The sequence below is a fragment of the Syngnathus acus genome, chromosome 8 (assembly GCF_901709675.1).
Source record: "Syngnathus acus chromosome 8, fSynAcu1.2, whole genome shotgun sequence".
NCBI classification, from domain to species: Eukaryota; Metazoa; Chordata; class Actinopteri; order Syngnathiformes; family Syngnathidae; genus Syngnathus; species Syngnathus acus.
Window position 1 is genome coordinate 8,908,464 of NC_051093.1, and position 24,949 is coordinate 8,933,412.

The 24,949-nt window shown below is 39.3% G+C and overlaps 5 protein-coding genes across 7 annotated transcripts; 3 read left to right on the top strand and 2 right to left on the bottom strand.

The window, feature by feature from the left end:
- Nucleotides 1-6,277: 6,277 nt before the first annotated feature.
- Nucleotides 6,278-9,030, bottom strand: LOC119126222 (growth hormone secretagogue receptor type 1-like). The gene is made up of 5 exons (XM_037257357.1): nucleotides 8,895-9,030; nucleotides 8,156-8,331; nucleotides 7,294-8,098; nucleotides 6,829-6,909; nucleotides 6,278-6,480 (listed from the first exon to the last, which is right to left on the bottom strand). Exons 1-5 carry the CDS (start codon nucleotides 9,028-9,030, stop codon nucleotides 6,278-6,280), a joined length of 1,401 nt encoding a protein of 466 aa, XP_037113252.1.
- Nucleotides 9,031-10,065: 1,035 nt separating this feature from the next.
- Nucleotides 10,066-12,622, top strand: eci1 (enoyl-CoA delta isomerase 1). 2 transcript variants are annotated; one of them, XM_037256059.1, is made up of 8 exons: nucleotides 10,066-10,194; nucleotides 10,680-10,805; nucleotides 10,934-11,061; nucleotides 11,143-11,289; nucleotides 11,378-11,499; nucleotides 11,571-11,749; nucleotides 11,850-12,057; nucleotides 12,119-12,622. In XM_037256059.1, exons 1-7 carry the CDS (start codon nucleotides 10,152-10,154, stop codon nucleotides 12,014-12,016), a joined length of 912 nt encoding a protein of 303 aa, XP_037111954.1. In that variant the 5' UTR covers nucleotides 10,066-10,151; the 3' UTR covers nucleotides 12,017-12,057; nucleotides 12,119-12,622. The 2 variants fall into 2 exon arrangements, with proteins under 2 accessions (XP_037111954.1, XP_037111953.1); XM_037256058.1 differs by having other exon boundaries at nucleotides 11,850-12,622.
- On the bottom strand, nucleotides 12,304-14,605 carry dnase1 (deoxyribonuclease I). Its single transcript, XM_037256071.1, has 9 exons — nucleotides 14,450-14,605; nucleotides 14,048-14,186; nucleotides 13,877-13,965; nucleotides 13,704-13,790; nucleotides 13,444-13,559; nucleotides 13,192-13,304; nucleotides 12,965-13,119; nucleotides 12,813-12,906; nucleotides 12,304-12,432 (listed from the first exon to the last, which is right to left on the bottom strand). Exons 1-9 carry the CDS (start codon nucleotides 14,458-14,460, stop codon nucleotides 12,382-12,384), a joined length of 855 nt encoding a protein of 284 aa, XP_037111966.1. The 5' UTR covers nucleotides 14,461-14,605; the 3' UTR covers nucleotides 12,304-12,381.
- Nucleotides 14,606-15,495: 890 nt separating this feature from the next.
- On the top strand, nucleotides 15,496-18,725 carry nat15 (N-acetyltransferase 15 (GCN5-related, putative)). The gene is made up of 7 exons (XM_037256083.1): nucleotides 15,496-15,685; nucleotides 16,061-16,176; nucleotides 16,258-16,387; nucleotides 16,476-16,572; nucleotides 16,658-16,892; nucleotides 16,974-17,143; nucleotides 17,219-18,725. Exons 2-6 carry the CDS (start codon nucleotides 16,067-16,069, stop codon nucleotides 17,128-17,130), a joined length of 729 nt encoding a protein of 242 aa, XP_037111978.1. The 5' UTR covers nucleotides 15,496-15,685; nucleotides 16,061-16,066; the 3' UTR covers nucleotides 17,131-17,143; nucleotides 17,219-18,725.
- Nucleotides 18,726-19,280: 555 nt separating this feature from the next.
- On the top strand, nucleotides 19,281-24,594 carry carhsp1 (calcium regulated heat stable protein 1). 2 transcript variants are annotated; one of them, XM_037256109.1, is made up of 6 exons: nucleotides 19,281-19,481; nucleotides 23,041-23,211; nucleotides 23,318-23,404; nucleotides 23,491-23,599; nucleotides 23,759-23,881; nucleotides 24,041-24,594. In XM_037256109.1, exons 3-6 carry the CDS (start codon nucleotides 23,353-23,355, stop codon nucleotides 24,201-24,203), a joined length of 447 nt encoding a protein of 148 aa, XP_037112004.1. In that variant the 5' UTR covers nucleotides 19,281-19,481; nucleotides 23,041-23,211; nucleotides 23,318-23,352; the 3' UTR covers nucleotides 24,204-24,594. The 2 variants fall into 2 exon arrangements, with proteins under 2 accessions (XP_037112004.1, XP_037112003.1); XM_037256108.1 differs by lacking the exon at nucleotides 23,041-23,211 and having other exon boundaries at nucleotides 19,282-19,481.
- The last annotated feature ends 355 nt before the right edge of the window (nucleotides 24,595-24,949 follow it).

Consider the following 24,949-nt stretch of genomic DNA (forward strand, 5'->3'; position numbering starts at 1 on the left):
CTGAAAAGAAATAATTGACATTCGGAGTCATTTTCCTGTAAAACTGGAGTCACACTACAAGTTCATGTGCCGTATTTTAAAAGAAAGCCTTATCCATTTTTGAGTGAAACGCTCACATTAACAGGGTATATATTGATTCACGCTGCACTGGTATTAATAGATGCGTGATACAGATTGTTTTTATCTACATTTGAAAGAGGCATGATTATGATCTGAAAATATGCAATAGTGTTTTTCTGTTTATTCTGCCATGACGTATAGTATTTCCAAATTGTGCCACTCGAGAACTAAAAAAATGTAACGTCGGTGTAAATCCAGCCTGGAGAGTAGAAACACAAAATCATAGACTAAAACAAGCAAGCTGTTTTTTTCTAAACTTGTTCAGTGGCCAGTTTGTATTTTTCTTTCCGTTTGACTGATTTTGATGAACATATGTTGGGAAGATTTGGAGAGAATTTCTAAGAGTTTTATTAACAATATCAAGATGGCAGTTAGCAACTTCTTAGTTTAACATAAAACCTGTCGATGTTTCGGGCTTGTTTGCAAATATTGCTGGTTTAGGGATATCGCCCTTGGTTAACTAGCAACACCTACTAACTACACGAATAAATTGTAAAGTTTTTACATTGTTTATTCTCAGAATTATTTCCATTGCTAATGCAAATTTTTTTGTTGAATGTTTTGGGGTACCTTTTTAACATTCTGTAGTATATCTTCAAAAGTTTTTATTTTTTTTAAGGATCCACCAACAATTATATATGTTGTGGTATCTGTTCGGTTTTTCTGCAAACATCCCGACTCTATTAACAAGTGTTGCCAAGGCTGAAGTGCGCTTATTGGAAAGTGCATTTTGACAAACATGATCCATAGGGAATATTTATTGTTGTTTATTTTATAACACTACAGAGTTAGCTGTTTTTGGTTTCTGTGCCTCTCAATTAGGAACAAAGGTTATGTTTGGTATTTAGTCAGCCAATGGCAGTTATGGACCAGCAGCTTCAGAAACACTTTTGCTTTGGGCATTAACAGATCTCGAGTGTACTTTTCCATATAGCACCAGCGATGTAATTCCGAATCTCAAAGCACCTCGCTCCGTATTTATAGCAGCAGCAGCCGCGGTGAAGCATAGCTTAGCATCAAACATGTTGCTCTGTTGTGCTTTTGTGTTCTTCCGTCGTTTGCTTCCTCTTCAATAAACACCTACTGAGGTTTCTGGTGTGTGATGTTTGAATTGCATATTACCATAGCAACAATTTACATACAAAAGAAGGGTCTCACAGATCATCTTTAATGCTGGTAATAGATTTTTGAAAATGGCTAGCTAATGAAATTTGTGCTCTTTAGAAATTAACGAAAGTTCCAGTGGGAGGTTTTCAGTTAGTTAGAAGTTTCATGATTTTTGGTGTAACTAGGTGGATCAATGCCCCAGATCTGCACAATTTATCCATATATCAAGTTTTTACACTCCATGCTTGGGTTTGCATGTCAGCATGCAGTCACGTGTGGGGCCTTATATAAGCAGTCGTGTGCCTTTCCAAATTATATCCAATCAATTCAATTGAATTTAAAAGTTGGACTCTTTTATATCAAGTGTGATCGGTAAAAAGAGGATGCATCTGAGCTCAATTTTGAGCTTCATAATAAAGAATATGAAAATGAAGTAGTATCTACATATGATTTCTTTAATGATTTTTTTTTCATTTGCAAAAAAATAAATTCTTACATCTTGTCTTGTATTCTATTGTCTTGTATTGTTAACACAATGTCCCGTTGATAGACAACACATAGGTTCACTGAGACACTAATGGCAATGATACAGAATTGGCAAAAAGAAAAAAAAAAATCGCAGATGTCTTCTATAAAACATCTTCAGTACGAGTAGGATTTCCACTCCTCTTGCATATCTGGGAAAACACAACAGGAATTGATTAGAAAATCCATAGCAGCATAGAAGATAACAAAAATAAAGTGACATATTTTGAAATATTTACCTTCATCTAAACTCCTTCTTCCCATGAGCCCTACAAACATCTCCCCTTTATTCCCTGGTTAAGAGAAAGAAGGCATGAGTTAAAAAAAAGTTGAATTGTAACATAAAACATAGAGCTGTGTAATAAAATTACTTTTTCTGTCCAGACTGATCGGATGTGATACGCCTGGAAGATAGGAAGAATGTAAATGAAAAAAGCGTAGTGTAAAAGATTCCTACATTAGAAAATACATTAAAGGACATTTTCTGGAAGCACAGTTATTATGACTATTTTTATGTGTTTGTTTACCCAAGCTCCTTCCCATCAAGCCGTGGAACTGCTGCGCTTTAGAGCGTTTGATGAGGTCTGCCAGACGAATGGTTATCCCCCTTTCTAGTGGGTAGTCCTACACACACACAAACACGCACACACACACGCACACAGTGAGAGCAATTTACATGTGACTGTACTGACCAAACAACGTGAACTTAAAAGATGTTTATAGAGATGGCAGTGGAGCTGTCCGGTGCTGAACTTGAGCATTATTGAGTAAATTGTCAAATATTGTCTGGTCTCAATTTTAGTACAGTACTTCTTATAATTAAGATATACTGTATGTCCTATGAAAACATTTTCTAATAATAGTGCCTGTATTATGCCACTAAACATATTTTTGATATGATTTGGTGTGTTTGCATGTAAAGGTAAGTCTGTATGAATGAACTTCATTATGTAAGAATTTTGATTGCCATTGATGCTTAATCGCGGTATGATGGAGTTTATAACTTCGTTCATTTACATTGTTGTTTTTGAATAGATTAGATGGATAGAAAATGCAATGCAGTTTTTCATTTCTACAAAATATAAATGAAATAGTTTCTATAAAGTGTTACCTGCCAGTTTTCCAGGGTCCACACTTCCCTGCCCTCCTCCCGGCTGGTGAGCGGATTTCCCAGTGGGCAAAGAGACTGTGTCATTACAACCAACAGCACCGTGGCAAATGTCCGAGAATCCATGCTCACTTTAAGGCGCTGGTGAAAAACTCCAAAGTAAAAGGTACCCCTATTATAAGCAAAAAAAGATGCTTGTCGTGTAAGTGGATCAAGAAGGAAGTTGCACCTTTATAAAGCATCTCTTGCTCCTCCCACGTCCCTCACCTCACTGTAAGGAATGAATCGTGCGTCTGTTTTTTTTTTTTTTCTTCTGTCTTCTTTTTTTGCCGTACGTGAGTCAGCCACTACCAAAGTGTCGAAATCACCTTAGCCACATTTTATGTCCTGATTGTTGATGCCAACATGACAGGCAACTTTTGAATTTCTACCCAATATTACAGCTGGGCATGCAATCACAGCAGCGAGTGAAGGATATAGAACCGATTTTCAAATGGGTTTTCATTGCACCCCTGATAAAACTAAATTTTCCTTTGATGACATTAGCATTGTTCATAATTTTATGTATTTATTGTATTTTTATTGTGTTTATTTTTTATTGGAGACAGCTTTGATCGTATTTTATACAATATATACGCTCGCACACACCATTAAAGTAATAACACAACAAAACTTTTAGTACCGCTTTTACACAACAACATTTTTAGTACCGCTCCATTCAAATAGTATAAAATAATATTACTTTTTTTCCCCCACACAGATACAGTGGATATAGTTCACATTTACGGCATGTTTTTACCATTAGGTTGATGAATTTTATTTACCAACTAGTTAATCCCATACCCTCCTTTCTTCTGCAATTATGCTAGAATCCAGACATTGTCGTTACCTACGGCTATGCATTTCTGGTTTACCCTTTTTTTTTTTATTATATAAGTTCAACGAGGAACATCTGCCTGCGCTACTCTCATTGTGGAGTTAGTCGACACGACGCTGGGCAGCGCTGCGCTTCACAGAGCAAGAACAGCAAAACCGTTCTTTCTGTTATGTTAACTCACTGTGCCGAGAGATGATTGCACATCATCGTACGTCATTACTCAAATGAATATTCATGTTGAAGTGATGTCTGCCACATATAATATATTGTTAATAACTTTCTTAAATAAGGAAAAAAACACATCCCACTTATCTATATGCATATCACAACTTTTAGGGTTTGTAGTTTGTCTGAAGGCACGAAATGGCAATTTTACACAGGCACTATTCATGCCTGTAGGATATGTACGATTTCCATTTTAGCTTCAAACTGCTCCCTAATATCTATTTGTTGTTTCCATTCAAGCCACAAAATATGCTCACATGCAATGAAACGTCTCCCTACTGACGCAATGTATTTTAATACATGCGTGTGAAAATGTTTTTGTGTGAATTACAACAGCTTTTAATGCAAGCTATATTACATTAAACCATATTGCATGCATATTAAGAAACATCCCTTCAGGTTTCCAGTGGACAAAACAGGATTCTGTCTGGCACCTCAAGATTAAAATCACTCAATCATTTGCAGGTCTTTGTACTTGCTGAAGCTTTTGAGCATGTACTAGTATTGAGAGGGCAGATTGAAATAGTCATGTGGGCACTGCACTTGAGTGAGTGACTCTCATGAGGGATGTAGTAGTGCTTCAAACATTGCAAGGAAGGCCAGTAAATTTAAAAAAAAAATATATATATATAATATATACTATATATATAAAATATTGTCAAAAATGGATGATGTCCCTTCCTCTTAAATCCATAAAGACATTCTCTCGTGACTTCAAATAAATGTAACTTCTCCTTTAGCTTAGATCTGTGTTATTGTTGTCATCTGTGATCTTATTGGCACAGTAATTGGGCAGCATCTAAATCCAATAGCCCCCCATTGTCCTTACTGTTCCATAATTAATGCTCATTGGCCTTCTCCTTCTCACAGATGAGGCCGCCATCGGGTGCAATTCTCAGCCCCCTGCTTGGGGAATGCAATGAAATCTTTTGTGTATTCTTCTAGAAGAATGGTGGTGATTTGTTACGCTATGCAGTATTTTTGCAAGCACCCGCACGTGAGATGTATGTATTGTATCATAAGCGTCCAAACTGCTCTCAGGTGATGGCAGATCAATTGAGTTAAAGACTCCCCTTTTAAATGGTGTTCAAGTCCTCTGAAATTTTATTGAATTTGTATCAGAAGGCCAGCAAGAGCGCTGATTTCCCCACTGTACCGTATGCTGTGCACTTTGTATTTGCTCATTGCTAAGTGCCATTATTATGCGTTGTTATACGCAAGCAGAGATAGTGCAGAATAAATGAAAATGCATATTTCTTCCCAAATTCTCACAGTAGTACTTAGTGCAGGCGACCAGGAAAGATGTTCGTGGTGAAAGTGGTACCAAATTAGTGTTCCCTGTGGTTGGGCATGTTGTGCCTTAAGGAGTACAATTAATTGTACATCACAGTGTTGTGATTATTGTTACATGAATGTAGCTTGGACCCTGAGGGGCAGAAATTGATGTTTTTAGCACTTATTCTCCACAATATTTAATGTAGAAATAATTAGAAATAAGATAATAATAATAATAATAAATAGTAATGATAGAAATAATATACTAAAATCACTTAACAGGTCTCTTTAATTGTGATAGTAGCATTCAACTGCTTTCACACCCCAATGTAAGCAAAACAAAAACAAGAGCATCCAATTTTACTTGAGCTCTCTTTTGCCCTTTAAGAATACTACCTGTAGGACAGCGCCCTCTAGTGGTATAAAATATCAGTTGTACCACTGATTTTAACAAATCTGAGACTGACATGATTTTTGAATCTTCATTAATTTTGTTAGCAAAAAGCAATTTTCATGTATAAAGCAGCGACAAATGCAAATGCATGGCCGTAAAAAATTTTTTTAAAAAAAATCAGATACTGTACCTAATGGTTTTGGTGTAACACGTGTTGTGTTATATTATATCATGTGACAGCAGACAATAACCCTGAATGATTTCCCCACTCCCCTGAGTAGTCACTTTCAATTTTATAGATTCATATTGTTGCTCTCAAACAAGATATCAACTCATGTCAGGAAGAGCCTGGTTTACAAATCCAATCCAATCAATTGTCCTTAGCCTGAGGCCGTTGTGTTTTCCGAACTTGCCATTCTGAAGCTGACAACAAAAGAACAATGCTATTATTGTGGTAGGGAGAATCAAATAAAAACTGTGGAACATTCAATGCAAGAGGCAGCAAATCATATGTTGTCATATTTGTACAGGATACACACATTTAGCCCTTCTTAAAGGGGAAGTCAACTCCAAAAAAATCTTTACAATAATCTTGTATGTGACCACCCTAGTCACATAGCGTGAAGTAGTAATGTTAATTATGATATTACAAATTTGTAGTGGTCCATTGTGATTCAAGTGTCCGCGAGTGTTTTCTTTGCGAGCGTAAGAGACTGTGTACGGCGTGTCGATATCTGGCTGACATCACGTTATACAAGAAGGGATTGACAGCAGCGCTGAGGTAGTAGAGCACAGAGGAGCCCAGGTTCAAATACTGAGACAGATAGTACAGAAAATACAAATGTGTGTCTGTGTTTGTGGTGTTGATGAAGTGTGTGTCGTTGTTGCTTAGTGGGGCTATGCAATTGGTTTTGTTCTGCATGGTGGGCTTACTAGATTGTGTATTTGTGACAGTATGGGAGCTCAAAAATGAGCCTTGATGCATCCGTGTCCTGTTATATATTTGATCATTGCTGTTGTTAAATGGTTTTGTATTATATAAAAGTGTAGATTGTTGTGTGTTTGTATCTTGTTGTTGGATTCTGGCGGGTGGTTCATAGGAATAAGACAATGTAGTCTTAACAAGCAAGTCCGATGTAGTAGCGTTTGTAACATTGTTGATGGATTCGTCAGTGTTGACAGTCTGCTGGTCCATGCCGGTGCCCAGAGAGAAAACAAAGATGGTCCGATCAACGTGAAAAGGGAGCCAGCACAGGACAAACGCCATCACGATCACTCCTGTGGGGGGTCATAGAGGCATTGAATCAAGACAACAGAAAAATTTTGTATTTTTCATTTTGGGCCTGGAAACACTATATGAACCAGAGCTCTGTGCAGAGGTGTCAAACTCATTTTCGTCGCGAGCCGCATTGTAGATGAATAACTCCTTTTGATTTAAATACAATATTTTTTAAAAATGAATTGTAAAAAAATTGCTAGCAATATCTCTTATTTTAAAAAAAGGGAAGACAATTTGTCATTTTAGTAATGACTCAAAGTTTGTCTTGGTGGGCCACATAAAATGATGTGGGGGCCCGTATCTGGCCCCCGAGCCTTGGGTTGGACACCTATACTGTAGAGTTTTGTTAAAAGCAAAGATCGGCATTAGCTATCAGTGCTCACCGAGCATTTTGACGGTATGACGATGACTTTGGTCTCTGCGGCTGCTCTGGGGGCGGAGCCAAAGTGTTCTTCCAATCATCCCATAAACCAGGCCGAGAATGCAAACCGGAACCAGAAAGTAGAGGTTGGATAGAATCATCATGGCTGAAAGTAGGCCAGAGGAAATGGCGTACTGAGTGCAACGACACTCTCTTCTATCAATCCACGTCCGGTGTGCAGCATTGGCTTCCCATCCTCCTCCTCCTCCTTCATCTGCTTTTCTCTTGTTTTGCTGATCTCCGTAAACTTCCTTCACATCCTCTTGTATTTTGTTTATGATTTCACGTCTGTGTGTTTTGTTTTGCTCGTCTCTTACTTCCACTCCTGATTCTTCCTCCTTAAACAACTTCAACTGTCTTGCTTCTTCTCCCCATTTTAGATCATCTAGTTCTCCTTCAAATGAATGATGTTTTTCTTCATCTCCATCCATTGCAAAGCCCACGGGTTGTCCATCCTCGCCCATCCACCTTCCATTCTCCTTCCAGCCACGAACCCTGAGATCTTCTTGCCCAACTTCCTCAACGCCAACCATCACCAACACAGGTGCTGCACTGACTGCTGCACCCAGCCACAGGCAGCCAATCAAAGCTTTGGTTCTGCGGCGTGTCACCAAGGTCTTTGCTATAATTGGCCAGCAGACTGCCACATATCTCTCCAAAGACAGGAAGGTGATGTGGAGGATGGTGCAGAAGGTGCAACACTCGGAGAGAAACATGGTCATCTTACAGGCAAGGTCTCCAAAGAGCCAGGGTCTGGGTCTCCATAGCTGTGAGAAGCAAAAGCATTTTTAGTTGATGATAGCTTGTATCATATATGTTTGTACCTTATAGAGATCCAGAGGTAGGAGTAGGAGAATCATCAGATCGCTAACAGCCATGCTACTCAGGTACAAGTAGGTAGAACTTCTCACGTGCGGTCGTAGCCAAACCACTAGAATTGTTAGGACGTTTCCCAGAAGACCAAGGAGCAACACGGGAATGTAGATGATAGTCACGCACACTAGAAATGAAGAGAGAGAAAACAATATTTTAATCTGCGTTCAGTTTGTTAGCTTATCAACCATATATTTCTGGTCACTTGACATCTCTGCCTTCTCACCTCCTTTCCTGCTGGGAGGTTCCAATTTTCACATGGGTAATTCTGAAGGATGAGAGATTCCACCTATGCGCTATGTTTGAATTCAACTACTCCAACTAAGATTTGTCATCCATCTATCTCACCTTTTCTGTTTCATCAACAACTCCAGCTGCCCCCCGACAACCTTTATTCCAGACTGACAATTTTTTTCTCCATTCCTCTGCTTTAGTGACTTGCTCCACAGTCCAACCAACTCCTGCAGCCTCCATTCTTCTAATGAGAGGTGATGGTCCTCCAAAGCAAACCATAGCTGCCATGTTGTCCGTGACAAAATTGTGAGTTTGATTACTATTACTACTATTTTAGCACAAATTTGCCACTGGTATTCCGTACAACTGTAAAATATGTGATAGAATATAAATATAAAAATATCTTAGATGTCATCTTTCTTTCTTTTTTTTTCTTACTTCTATATGAATACAAACCTAGCGCTGTGAATCCAAAGACAGGTTGATTCCAATCACAATCTTGGTTGGGACAGTCCTCCAGAAAACCTGACGCTAGGCCACAGTTATCATCTTCACAGCCACTGCCCATGTCCTCCAACATCATTAGATCCATTATTTCCCAGGGTGAGCTTTCCAGGAAAAACAACACAGAGAAAGCAGCAGGACACATGATGGATTTCCGACTCAATCGCATTCAGTGTATGTTCAAGGTGCTTTTTATTTTTAGTCACGTAACTGATATAGATTGTAAAAGTTTCACTGCAATGAAAGAATATTGATTCAAAAAAATAGAATTAAAGTTACCAATCAATCGTCTTAACCATACAAAGAAATAATAAATTCAATAAATAACAATGTTTTACGTATGGGTGGATATTCTGTACAAGTATACATAATCTGGCTGTATGGTCAAACTCTGGAAATCATCATTATTATTATTTTTTTTTAGTCATTATGAGAATCAACACAACATCATTTGCAACTATCATCCAGTAGAGATCTACACTTCGGATAAATAATAAATTACACCAGCAAAACAATAAAAACACAAAGCTCCCATGTCAAATGTGATACTTACCGGTCAGGAGAAGCTTCTGTGCGTGGCACACCTCCAAAGACACCCTTGAGCTCTGGCTGTCACTTAGGACACCTGCAGTATCTGATCTGCCCCTCTCTCTCATCTCACCCACTCTCATCTTTAATGCTACACTATCTGCTATGGAACACACGATCCATTGATATTTGGATATCGATGCTTTTTCCAATTAGTAGAATCAATACCTAGGATAGGAAGTCAATATACTAATTTCTGGTCTATATCAGAATGACAAACACATTTTCAGTACCTAAAAGTAACATCCAGTATACAATTCATAGTACCAGATTCAGATACTGAAATATCAATTATAGTGTGGATGAACAACTTTTCTCAAATTATCTGAATATTTACCATATTTTCTATATTAATATATGAACGTCAAGCCCCCTTTACGTAAAATGTATCACCCTAAAAATGAGAATACGGGGGTCCTCGGTTTACGACTTAGTCACGAGAATGTACGACGTCACCGTTCGTAACCTTGAAACGTCGTAACCTCGAAACGTCTTTATTCACGGTGGCAAGAACCCGGATACTGTAATTACACATATTGGCCAGTGCAGTTTTATAGCGCTGTTCCGAAAAGGTCCGACGAAATCGAGTTAGCCTAGCTAGCTGCAACTTCAAGCATAAAAATGGCGTTGAGAGCAGCTTTTAGGAATAAGTGTACTTTATCAGGTATGTTGTGCTTCACTTTGTAGGGAGGATGTTGTATCTTAGTTGTCATTTGAAGAATGCTTTAACGTAAAATGCCCCTCGTCGGCTAACTGGTAGTAGCGTTATCTGTTGCACAGAATGTGGAGCAAGGGTCATAATAAGGTCTTGTCCAATTTTTATCTATAGCATAGTCTCACCATTAATATCGTTAAACACAATGCACGTTTATATTTAAATGTACTTTCGGTAAGCCTTGTGTATTGTTTCATTGACACATTTTAAAACTGTTTATTTACAAGTGTTGATTTGTGCAGACTGTTTTGATGGAAATAGTGTTTCACTCATATCGTGCTACTCGTGGAATAACAAAATAATCTAGAGAGCTTCCCCTGTACATTGTGCACATATGACAAGCTAATTTCACAAGTCGTACAAATCTGAGCCATGCATGAGCACTGTCACATGAGTTGAAGACATTTCATTGTATTGTTTGCATGTGTCTCCAGGCCTTCTTTCCCAGCTGTCTTCCAGCAGAAGTCATGGCAGAGTGTGTGCATCAACGGTACTTGCCGCACTGCAGAGGAGCAACTCCACATCGTCTAAAATTTCTGTGGATTTTGACCAGAGTACAGGTAATTTTTGCAGACTGCTTCTAGTGTGGCTGAGGTCATTTTGAACTTCATTTGGACTTTTTATGATTTTTTTCCCCCATTAAATTCTCAATCTATTTGAGAAGGCTGAAATGTTATGTCTTCCATAGGTGTGGCTGTGATGCGTATGAAGAGTCCACCAGTCAATAGCCTCAGTTTGGACTTCCTCACAGAATTTTGCATAAGCTTGGAGAAGCTCGAGATAGACAAAAGCTGCCGGGGGCTCATCATAACCTCTGTACAAAATCCCTTTGAACTTTTGAATTGAGTTTCATTTTAAATTGTCTCCTTTCCTTAATTGTGTGTTTGTGCTATCCAGAGTCTACCCAAGGTGTTCTCAGCAGGGCTGGACATCATGGAGATGTATGGCAAGACTCCAGAAAGCTGCGGGGAATTCTGGAAAGCTGTTCAGGAGATGTGGTTGAAACTCTACAGCTCCAACATGGTCACCATAGCTGCAATCAATGTATGTATAGTTTTGAAGCAAACCAGTGCTCAGACTATGACTAGAGCAAAAAAAAAAAAAAAAAACTCACTTTCCCCTCCTTCTTCAGGGTTCCAGTCCTGCAGGGGGCTGTCTGATGGCTTTGACATGTGACTATAGAGTAATGGTGGACAACCCACGCTATAGCATCGGCCTTAATGAGACTCAGCTCGGGATAGTCGCGCCTTTTTGGTAATGATTCACCATATGGTAACACTGAGGACAAATGTGATGACACACCATTTTAACTGTGCTGTTTACAGGTTTAAGGACACCATAGCTAATACAGTGGGCCACCGGACTACTGAAATGGCCTTGGCTTTGGGGCTGCTCTACAACCCAACAGAGGCTCTGAAGATAGGACTGGTAGACCAGCTAGTACCTGAAGATAAGCTCATGGCCACAGCTGAGCAGGCAATGGCCAAGTGGTTGGCCATTCCAGGTGTGTGATAGTGGGAGGAGTTCATTCTATTCAAATATTTTGAAAAACAATTCATTCTATTTTCACTGGATACTTTTGTATTTGTATGTTTGTTTGACAGCCCACGCCAGACAGATCACCAAGTCCATGATGAGAAAGCCGACCATTGACAAGCTGACGGCCAAAAGAGAAGCCGATGTCCAAAATTTTGTTAGTTTCATCACTAAAGATGCCATCCAGAATTCGCTCCGTACGTATCTTGAGATGCTCAAAAAGAGGAAGGCTTAATGAGTAAGTGAAGGCCTCTAATCACAAATCATTGGACACTGACTTGACATTTAAAAATGTAATATTGTGAGTTAGCTGGATAATGTAAACAAACTTGGGCGGTCAGGTTCTTCTAACATCACTAAAAGTGCCTGACCTAAATCACACCGTGGTGCATTGCTTCTTTTTTCCTCTGTATTCTTTTCTCTCTGTTTTGGTTTTGGAATGTATGTAAATTTAAAAGGTTAAACTCCACTAAATGTATTAATTAAATGCATTTTGCATAGCTCATAATGTAACTGTCAATGTCTGCTTCAAGATATCTTTTATTATGAACTGGCTTGGTAAATTTCAGATGTTTGATAATGCTTCAATCAGTCATGTGATCAAACCAGCAGCTTCACTTCCACAGGAAAATGGTCACTGACAGACAATGCCTAAGAAAGGAGAAAATGTAGATTTAGAATATAATCCCCTCAATCTATACAAAATTGCTTATATTCTACATGTACAGACACATTACAATAAATGAATAGCATATGTGTCACTTTTGTACCGTCTAGTGGTGGAGAACACAAAGGAGTGACTGAGTTGTACTCTTGGGTGGAGTAAAAGTGAAATATGTAAGACAATATAAGTGTGTTTCTTGTCACTGTTTTAATTTGCATTCCTGTGTGTACAGTACACCAATCCATAAAGGTGTGTTTTTCCTCATACCAAATTGTTCCTTTCCCCGAAAAAGTTGCTCTTTCGGAATTCTACGGCATGAAGTTGTTTGCATTTCTGTTATGTGCTAATGTCTACTCCACATGTTTACCATATTGAAGCTCAGATTCAGATCCTCCATGAAGTCGTACACCGCCGCACTGTAGTCCACTACGCCCGTCTTCATGTCATCAGTCACCACAATCCTAAAAAAAAAAAAATCTGAAGTCGTGTACATGGCTAGTGCCAACATAGAACACCTACCTGTCATATGCACAATCAGTGTGCGACACTGTTGTGTCCGCCTCATTAGGGATCAACCAATGGAAGCTCTTGTCCGTAAAAATTCGGATCTGCGTCCACTCTGAGTCTGTGACATAGCTGCAATCTGTATTGAAGTCGCCGAGAAGAATGATATCCTGCAGGTCCAACGCATGGGTGTCATTCATTCAGTTTCATCGAGGAAAATTACGTTTTTAAGTCATATTCACGTTGGTGTTCCATCTGCTGCGGACATCAGTCACCACATTGTACAGCTCATCTACTTCCTGCAAGGCGAAGTCTGGTGACGTGTGTTGTGGGATCAGAGCAAAGTTTCTCACAACTAAAAGGGATATAGGAAGAGTTACTGCCATTATTTTAAAAACACATTCTATATATACAGTACAGTGTTCCAAAGACTTTTTGCTTTGTTGATCTTTTTTTTTACCAGTGTAATTTTGCTTTCATTTAATGACTCCTACCAGTGTCATTTGAGGAGAACATAACGATAAAAGGCTCCCTCATGAAGGTGTCGGTCCCACAGGGCTCACAACCATCGTCATAAGTGTAGTTTCTGACCACTGACACCGTTTCCTCCCTGGAAAGAACATGCATGGACTGAATTGAAATATAAGAAGTATTCTACACTGGAATGGACAATGACTTTTTGATAAGGTAAAAAAAAATCCATATTGTTTATGGAGATACTTTTGTCGCTGCAATTTTTTTTTTGCGTGTGTACCTGTATAGAAAGAGATACCGCTCCTTGTAAGAACTACGACCCAAAGGCTCACTGACGATGTGCTTGTACCTAAATGGTGGAGAACCTCTGGGGGAAAAAACAAAAACAGTATGAATTTCTGAATTTGTCCAAATGTTCCTTGATTATAAGCGATATTCATTATTTATCCTAACTTGTTGACATGTTGCATGAGTTTTGTGGTAGCTGAGAGGTCATTGTCTCGGACTTCCTGGATCAGAATGATGTCATAGCGGTGGACGATCTGCAACAGCAACACGAAATGCATCGCTAATATGTGCGCACAGTACTGACTACAAGGTGTGATGAGAGGTCAAGTATCTGACCTCACGGATGATGTTCATCAAGGTTGTGTTGGAAGCTTTCTTGTCCCCAAAAGACTTGATGTTGAAGGCTCCCAACAGCAAAGACGTAGATAGATGCAGCAGGACCAAAAGGAGACCCGAACTGTACACTAAATACATCCTGGGGGTAACACAAAAGTAAATACATTTAAAACTGACTGATAGAAGGCATATATTCAAACTTACTAATGCAAAAGAAAGAATGGCTTCATGGAATGCTTTGTGCTCTATGCAGGGGGGAATGTCCTACTCACTTAATGCATAACTCAGGTTAGACCAAAGTGACCTTCAAAAGTTAAAAAGGCATTCCAGGTTTTATACTGCAAGGACTAATTTGTATTACTGTATAACAACATTCTTTATCAATGAATCCCGGGTAGCTACCTGATCCTCATAGCCAGCTTGTTGATGAGAAGGCCTAGTAGCGTAAATCCTCAAAGGTGCCACTGGAACATCTGAACAGAATTTCTGATTGTGTGTGTCTTTATTTGACTGCAGGTGCATCATGTGACAAGGTCGTGCTGGCCAGGAGCGACGATAGGCGTGCTATTGTGGATAGGCTACAAGTTGGTTGCCATGTTAGATGTCATTACATGACAATGAAGGATGTGCGCTGCAAATGGCATGGTTATATTTAATTGATGAGAAAAAGTCATGAAATTGGAGACATTTTATTATAAACAACTAAAAAACACTACTGTTGAATTCATTATTAATGTCCCATCTAAAGAAATGGTCTGAGAATTTGATAAACATTCTTTTATAATGACCTTTACGTGACTGTCACTGTTATTAAGATTAAAAAATATATACATATTGCCTTGTCAATGCTATTTTTAAAAGACTAGTGGCAAGACAAGCACTGGGAAGGGAGCAGATGCTTGAAATACTAGATAAGAAAGTTTATTTAAGGTCTTGCTTTTAGCCAAGCACTTGGGCTTGAATTCCACTGCTATAAAAATAAAAAAATCTATACGCTTAGTCAGTCCACACATATGGGTGTTATTTCTACAAATTGTTGAAAAATCACTAGTGTTTGGAGGTTTAACCTGCAACATATGATTTATTTTTATGTTATGTTAACATGTTTTTAAAGAAACAGGCTCGTCCACTGTTATCAAATTAAGAACATTTAAGGGTTAACATTACATCTCTGTTTTTCCTTTTTCAAAGATTTTGCATTGCCGGAAACATTTTGCATATACTGAAGACATTTGGATTTTAGATCAAAAGATGAAAATCAATACAAATTAACGTAGTCAATATAAGAAACTCCGTTTTACCTTTTAAAACTGTAATCATGGCAAAATGATTTATCTGATAATTTCATACATGACTTTTCGTTTTTCTTTTATTTAATATTGGTAGGTCAAAGGTCAAACAGTCGCACTGAGTGTGACAATTGCGTCACTTCCGTAAACAGGAAAAACAACATCCGGTCGCGAGCGTTGACCGGATTAGCTTAGTTTAGCTTCACTGCAGCATCGATAACAGTAATGAGAATCAAGAGTAGACATGTGTTCTGTCATGTTGTATCCAAAGTAGGGATTCGCCCACCTGGTTTATAACCGAACAATATAAATCCCCTTGACTTTCCTTCGGTGTGAGGGTTCAAATAAGGTAGGAACATGTTAGCCTAGCCAGACGCTTAGCTTAGCTCAAGAGCTGTTATCTGACGTAAAACTGTAGAAATACTGAAATCGTGAAGTATGTGTTATTACCCTAAGCTGTGCGTTCAAATTGTGCAGACATTTGAACTAAATTGTGAAATCTATTTTTCTCCCAAGTTGTGTGATCAAGTTGTGTGGACATTTTTACCAGTGGTGCTTTTGTAAACCTTTATGACGTAATTTACACCGAGGTGTTAACATTCTTCACTGTAATTCTAGTTTAGATGTTTTCCACCTTTCTCCTTGCTTTCCACGAAAATTCAAGATTTCCTGACATTGTTCTTGCTGTCAATTACACTTTCTTTTTTTCTTGTTTTGCCTCCAGGTGTGAATGAGTGACGTGGTGCCTCCCACAGCTCTCAGTGAAGTCCAGCTCCGGTTCCTGTGCCACGATGACATAGACAGTGTGAAACTGCTCTGTGGTGACTGGTTCCCAATTGAGTAAGACTCTTTCTATGGAGAGAACATTTCTATTCCATGAAGGCATTTCCTGAAAAACAACTTGTTTTGACCTAACCCCAGGTACCCAGACTCATGGTACCAGGACATCACCTCCAACAAGAAGTTCTTCTCTCTCGCTGCCACCTTCAGAGGAGGTATTGTGGGAATGATTGTGGCTGAGATCAAAGGTCGGACCAAAGTACATAAAGAGGTAAGATGCTTACATAAATCAAGGTCCCACTGTACACGATCCAGTAATTAATGCAGATGTCATTTTGTTTTTATTAATTGTGTCTTAGGATGGAGATGTTCTCGCATCCAGTTTCCCCGTGGACACACAGGTAGCCTACATCCTCAGCCTGGGAGTGGTTAAAGAGTTCAGGAAACATGGCATAGGTACTGGTTGCCTTCACTGAAAGCACGCCACACATTTTCTTCCATCTGTCACCACTCCAAAATGAATGCCTGTTTCTTTGTTTAGGCTCCTTACTGCTGGACAGTCTGAAGGAGCACATTTCGACAACAGCCCAGGACCACTGTAAGGCAATCTACCTGCATGTTCTCACCACCAACAACACTGCCATCCACTTCTACGAGAACAGGGACTTCAAGCAACACCACTACCTGCCCTACTACTACTCCATACGTGGCGTCCTGAAAGATGGCTTCACATATGTGCTCTACATCAACGGGGGTCATCCACCTTGGACAATATTATATCCTTTTGAATGTTGATGGATTAGCCATTTTCTTAATCGCACAGCTCTGTATCTATTGACTTTAACTTAGCGTTCCACTGATTATATCCATCACATCGGTTCAACCCTAGCCAACCTGAGCCCCTGCTCCATCCCGCAGAGGTTGTATCGACAGGCTCAGTCTTTGCTGCGATCTCTGCTACCGTGGTCCAACATCGCCTCCAAAACCGGCATACAATACAGCCGAACAATGTGACTCGACATTGCAGGTTTGGATCTCATCGCCGCCATCATTATTCTTGTCTCAGTTTCTTAATGTTTTTTTTCCCCCATCCCACTTACAGGAAGCCCAAGTGTTCTGTTTCTCCTCCGTCTTCCCTAATGCAGCTATACATTCACCCCCTGGGCATGCTGTGTAGAACACAGATTGCGGGTTCAACCCGATTCAATGCACACATGAAATGTAGGTCTGCCGCTCTGCGCAAGCTGCTGCACCCATATCAAATAGTGCAATGTTGTGTTTACACTGATGAGCAATTGCGGGGGAAATTTTCGTCATCTTTTACTTGATGCCGTCACTACTATTTCATTCCATGTTCCGATAGAAGTGTGTCGAGTCTATCATACCGAAACCTAGCAGTCAGTATAAGACCTGTCTCTCAAAACAGGTGACTGAGCAGACGTCTTTGTTTTGGTATGGGAGGGATTTTTAACACACTGTCCGGTGGCTCCAACCTGACCTATATTTCTGCCCTGCTTCAGTCAATTCATTCACGTGTTTGTCTACTATTGGTATATTATATATACTAAGGTAATAGAGTTCACGTAGAGTATAATGTATTATAATGAATGATATTGCTGCTGCCCATTTGAAATAAGCACCCTTTCTCTTTTGACTCGATTGAATGTGAGTCCATATCAAATTGTGACATTGGGACCCTAGAACAAATGGCATTGGACTGTGAATATAGCAACGCATTTTTTAGGCTTGTAGTGTCGAGTAGAACGAGTAATTTATCGGGAACAATGAAAGACTGCAGATTGGCTATTTTAGTATCATTGACGTGTGAAATGATGTGTCCTTTGGAAAACGGCTGAACATTGTTTTCTTTGTGCAATAACTAAATAATAATGTACTGTAATGTATTTGTGACATCAGCGCCTAGTCGGAACACGCTGCAACACAATGTTTACAGGCATTTCACATGAAGCAGTTTTAAAATCTTACACGGCTATTGAGTTGGCTTACTAAAATACCCATGTAGTATAATCCGTACAAGAAGGGCGCAGTCGCTCAGGTCCTTATTTTAAAGGTTTTTTAAAAAAAAACTGGATGCAGTCTGCTGCTTCCCTTCTCTGTGAAGTTGCTGCTAATGTAAATGAATGACCACTCGTCTGTCGTATTTGAAATTATACTGTAATTCAGATTTGATTTTTAACATCTGCTTGATAGAGATATCGTATACGAATGGTTATGCTCCCGAAATAGAAATACCTGTTACATCTGTGTGTTTGCAAGGTCATCAATTAGCACGCATTAAGTGCCAAATCGTGGTCTCAATACTACATTCAGCCAAACCTTTTTTTTGTTTTGTTACATTTCTCCACTTTGATGGCATTTTGTCACACACTATATGTAACTGTGACTGTGAAATGTGTTGTTCAAAGGTGTCAATTTCAAATGATTATTTCAGACAGTTTGTATGCAATGCAAGTTCCTTTGATTGTAAACATGATCTGACCTTTTTGGGGTCTTAACGTCACAATCTAGGACTCATTTCACCTTGGGATTACTAATTTGAAAAAAATATGACTCTTGAGCAGTTTTAAATGATAAACATTCACACATTTTTTTAGACTCTTCTTTTCCTTTCTGCTTGTTAGGCTTGCACCGTATTTTACAGTTATTTTGACATTCACATTGACTTGCACATTCACTTATTTTACCTTCACAACTGAGGACGTGTTACGTTTACATGTTCTTGCCACTAGAGGGCAGTGCGGTGCCACGTAGCTTTCAAAACGTCTGTCCAGAATGGCTGAGCTGTCATTCCCTACAAAAGCGTTGAAGGAAAAAAAAAAATCAAGTTCAACTCAATTCGTCTGAAAATTATTTTTCACTAACAAATACTTTTGCTTTACGTCTATGTCAATGAAACACATATGATGGGTAAGACGAATCTTCCATTAGATAGCAGAAAGAACTTAAGTGTATGTTTCCAGCTTTTCATAAATCAAAATGTAATTTGAAAAAGCGCCTCCAAATCTGAGGTTCTCACTCACTAATCTAATCTTTTACTTTTTTCAATCCGACTCTAAAATGACTTCGATAATGCGTTTATTGTGAAGGAGTTTTTGTAACTGGATTTACGGTAACACGTCATCAATGACGTCACGATTTTGCCAGCCCCGCCCCTTCACTAAAAGAGTGAGAAGGACAGACAGCGCTGCTGGAGCCTGGAAGTTCCTGCATGAATCAAACCTCACAACCTGAGCTGAGCTGGGCTGGACTGAACTAACAAAACCTGCTCGACAGAACTTCACCAAAACACTGCTTTGCATTGCCTCGACAACGTTCTTCAATCTTCAGTCGCTTGAAAGGAGACCGTGAGTTTTTCCTTATTTTCCTTTCCAAATTTGAAGTAATCACTACTTGTTTTTGACGACGTGTTTTGTTCTCCTGCTGCGTTGTGCTTATTTTTGCTTTTGTGATGGGTATTCGTTGTTTCTCGAAATGCACCACTCCCTCGGAGTTAATGAAGTGCTGCACGGTAAGCCTCTGTAGATGTTGACAACAATCCACCAGTTGCTCATTGTCACCTTCGCTGTTGGGTATTTTGCGGGTAACCAAACTGTTGGAACTCGACGTTCTTTTTTTCAATTTTTTTTTTTTTTTTTTTTAGAAACAATCACCAGTGATGAATTACATTCAATCTATATTTAATTTAGATTATTTTTTTCCTATTATTGGGATGCAATGGTATGGAGAGGTATTTTATGCAAAATAAAATGGATAGAATAGGAGTGCAAATTAAATGAGAGTTCGTTGAGGCGGGCGCATACTTGCATTGACATTAAATGCAAAATGTGCAAAAAAAAAGACTGAAAATCATAAATGATCACACCTTTTATCTACTACCTAACCTTGTAGTGACACTTCCTTGTGTGATTTCCTGCCCAAAGGTTTGGGTACTCATGAAGCAAATGAAATGAACTTTAACTTTATTTTGTATGATGCGAATAATGCAAAATAATAAGGTGCTACATACTATTGGTATTTTTTTTGCATCCAGGATTCCAGAGCTGCAGTAGAAACCCTGTTCAAGCATGTTTTTGTTTGAAACATAAAACATGAGATGATAGGGTGGGCAAGGGGAGTGTGTGACTTTATGGGGTTGTCATGCTTGTTTCAGTCTACAACAGGTTGAAGTGCACAGACAGGTCGCATGGCTGGAGGTTGTAATCAAACACCTGCGTATTGAATATATTACATTACGCCCACCGTTCTGCAATTGTGTTGTTGTTTTGCATTACAGATCAAACCACTGAACAAATCATTTCTTGCATTACTTACATAGCACTTTTCTATATGTTTCAGCTCCTTTTTAAATGTTTGTTTTAAGAACAGGTTGCCCTTTATTTATTTGAGTTATTTAGCTTTTAAAGTGATTTCATTACTTTCAAATATATTCTATTTTAAATGATTTCAAAATATATGATTTATTTATTGTCTTTAGTTATTTAGCTTTTAAAATGATTTAGTCAGAAAAAAAATCTGATATTTAATAATTCCAAACACTTCCCGGTTTTCATGTCTGTGACATGTTTTTTTTTAATATTTAATATCCTGGCGTTTAAGTCCTGCATTATAGCGGGTCAATTCTCCAATTTTGACTCAGTCATTCTAATCAATATGAACAGATGTCCAACGTGACTTTCCTTCAATCGTGGACATTAGCATTTATTGTAGATCATTTCCCACTGTTGGGCCGACAACACGGGATATGTGGCCAATGCGTTTCAAACAAGGTGTGAATTTCAGTTTACATTGACTGAGGGGATGTGGCACTGACGCACGTTGAGGATGAATCATCCTGTTGCAGGATCAGGACCCTCTTCTGCAGTTGCGTCAACACATCCCATTTGGCCTTCTGCATGCATACGCAGTCGCACAGCCACCCACCCACACCCACCCACGCTTTCAAGCCCACAAAGAGCACATCATAATAGGCCGCTTGTGTTTGAGCTTGGCGCTCTCTGCCTTAACGGCTCAGCTATAGTGGATGTGATTCTGCCAATGCTTTCAGGTCCTCAAATACCTGCCTGAAGCTCATCGCAACCTTTGTCCGTTTCACGTTATGCAACCAGAGCTGGCAAGCAGTCGTTTCCCCCTGACCCAAGATGACCCCACCAGTGAAGATCTTTGCATAGCATTAAGCCTGCTTGACTTCTTTTTGTCTGCCTGCATATTGACAAACGTACTGATATTTGACTTATTTATCCCAAGAAATAGCGATACAAGAGATGTTCGATACCACTTTTTTTTTTGTCCAGACTGATGCCAGTAGTCACCGATACCAACCACCGATACCACTTGTATTTTCGATACATAAAATATCCCCCAAAAATCAATTAAAACAAATCAATAAGAAGTCTTTTTTTTTTTTTTTTTTTTTTCTCATGGCACCATGAGCTCATGTTTGTGTGCATAATCGGTCCTAACAATCCATCCATTTATTCTTTTAGAGCACGCCGCCATTTATTGTCTCTTTCCTTGCCCTAATGATGCCAACAACACAACCAAAGAGCTTTTGCGGTCTGCTAGTAAAGTATCTGGCAGGATGGGAGGCGACAGGACTTCCTGCCACAAAAAGAGGGATGGTCACATTCAAACAATTCAAGGATCTCACCTTGGAGAGAAAAATAAATCCTGTGTCTCTGAAGAGCATTTGTAGCTGAGTGTTAGGAATGTTGCTTATTTCGAAGAAACACACAAAGGAACATCATAGGAACAGCTTTGCTTGATGAAAAGCAATTTAATCTAGTCAGACTCCATCCAAATGAATGTTTATCAGCTAACCGGAGTTTTTATTTATCTTCTAAACTAATAGCCAGTCACTTATTTTTTCCTCCCTGACCTGTGAAAATGTATTTTTGATGACACTTTGAAATTTCGGTTTCTGGCTTACGATTGATTTGATCATCTGTCAATTCAGTGTGACGCAGTGAGATGAGCAGATTGTTGAAATTGGACATCCTTCCTGTTTGCCGTGTGTCTGTGTGTCTGTCTGTCTTCATTCATCCATTGGCCTGGTATTTGCTGTATCAGCAGGGTCTCTGGTTTGTACCAGTGGTGAATAATTTTGGAAAATTCCACAGGGCTCTGGTGTGTGAAAGCATGAGCATGATGAACTGGAAACCATGTTACGATCGTGTTAGATTTGATTGCGTGCTGATATTCAGCTACCGGTAAATCCGTTTGACTTTTTTTTTGGTTTTCTGTGCATATTCACATTTCAGCAATAGTGACGGAGACTCTCCATGCTTTGCTTTTCAGCCACAGAACTGACGCCACCTGGCTTCATCTTACTCTGTAGCCCTGAACGTACAATATTTCTTTTTGTACGTCATATGAGGGCTGGTCATGAATCGACAACATTGTCACTGTGCGGTCCAGAGAAGCTCTAATCTCATTGCCGGCACATCTATTGAGTTAAGAGGGCCGGCTTCTGTTCTGCAAGATGTGTTCAGAATATAAATGCAAGTGTGGCTACCGCTTAGAGGTGTGATGTTAAATGAGTTATTCCGTCTCTTACGCTAGTTTGAACAATTTATTGCACTGCAGAGCTGACTGAAAAAAAAATCTCCTGCATTCATATTGGAGTCCTTTTTTTTTTTGCTTCAATGTTGGTTTCGAAGGTGTTCTTCTGGTCTGCTTTTCTTTCCGTCATCCCCAGATGGTCCTTCTAATACCCAACCCTCCCCTTTCTGGCCTCCTCAAGTTACTATCTTGTGAGTGCAGACTGAGACTAGGATTGAAATGTCTCTGCTGTGATGCCTGAGGTGAAGGCTGATAAGTGTGTTTTGACTATTTGAATAGTGACAATGATCTTTTAAGTCTTAAAATGTTCTTGTCATGTTTTTTCGACCATGGTGATGGTTGCAGGCCTTCTGTCATGTGGTTTGTCTAGAACAGAACCCAATAACCTGCCATAGATGCAAATAGTTTGACGTGTCGAAGCAGGCGTAAAGCTTCTAAAACTGCTACTGAACTGCAGCTGTGACAGAAAAATGAACGAATGAAATGTGATCTCTCTGACACCGAGTGGTTCTTCAGGTATGAGGTAGCATTTGAGAGGCCAAACAGTGCATCAACTAAAAGGCAATATTTTCTGTTCTTACTCAGAGATTGAATTATATTTTTTCTCTTGTCCTCCACTAAGGGTATTGCAATCTCAACCCATTTTCGCCCACCACCATGTCCACTCATAAACGAAAACCCCCGTTGAACTCTGGGGGATCATCAAAAGGTATAACAATGTGTCGAGAGTACTCAGAATTTCTTTTGAATAAATTTGCTATGATGTAACCTATTTTTTTCCCCTCATCCAATCAGAATCCCTGCAACCTCCGGTGTGCCAACACAGAGATCGCTCACCTTCACCCATACGGGGCTTCAATATTCCTAGCCCCTTGCCTACTCGCAGGAACAGGACCTGCTCAGCGTGAGGACGCATACACACATGTTTAGTTTTATATGGATTATTTTCTTTGCCAGAATAAAATCCAAATAATATTCTTTCTACTTTTACTTTTGGCACCAGTGGTTTAAACTGTCTTGTCCTGACATAGTTTTTCCCCCCCTCTCCCTCCTTTCTATACAGAGCGGCTCGTGCATCAGAGGGTCCGGTGTTTTCTGGCGTGTGCAAAGGTTTTTCCCGCTCCAAAGGTCATGGCTTCATCATACCTGCCGATGGGGGCAACGAGATCTTTGTCCACATCTCAGAGTAAGATCATGTTTGTTCCCCCGTTTTGATGCACTAGCAACAAAAAAATAAACGTCAATTTGTGATTCGTAGTGTCAGAAGCTGTGCTCTGATTAAGATCCATTATGTCAAACAATCTTATATATACAAACAATTTGATACATTGTGTGCCAATTTCAGCATTGAGGGTGAGTACGTGCCAGTGGAAGGCGACGAGGTGAGCTACAAAGTGTGCGCCCTCCCCCCAAAATGCGAGAAGGTCCAGGCGGTCGAGGTGACCATCACCCACCTTAAGCCAGGAACCAAACACGAGACCTGGACTGGAAATGTTGTCAGCAGCTGAACGCTTGAATTACGCTGTATAGCAAGTACTGGATGATGGGCTTAAATAGCTAAAAGCACACATTTCGTGAAAAATACAAGGGAACCATTGCTACTTTCTCACCGAAAGGTCTTCTTTTGCCTTCTGGCAAATTGATATCTATACTGTAATTTCAAACATTGATTTTGACAGGTATAACACAAAACTTATGATTTTTTGTGTCATACTTAAATTTTTGACACTGTGGAGGTTTCACTTAGTTTTTGTTTGTTTGTTTTTTTAAACCTGGTCAACACTGTGCCTACATCTGCCATTGGAACTTCAACTTGTTCTTGTGCCTATGATACATTGCCTGTATTTGATCACATAGTTGGACATATTGAATGAAATTAAAGAGTTGTTAGCATCTAAATGTGTTTTGCCTATTTAATAATTCAAATCGGTCAGAATTCTGCTTTTACAACAACTAATATTTTTTTAGTCAACATTGTAAACGTGGATTTGCTGCCATCGTCTGTTCATATTTAGTTGGCACGATTACAGAGCAGTTTGCGTTCGCCTATGAAATATTTTATATACATATAAACCCCCTTTTTTTTAATTACGGTCATAACCACTTGACTTTTATGCCCTGCATTAACATGGTAATAATGTGTCAACTTGTTTGACTCCACTTTGGTGTTTTACGGTACCTATTATTGTGTCCGGATGCGCCCTCCAGTTGCAGGTTTTATTTTTATATTTCTGTCCACCAGAGGTCACCAAAC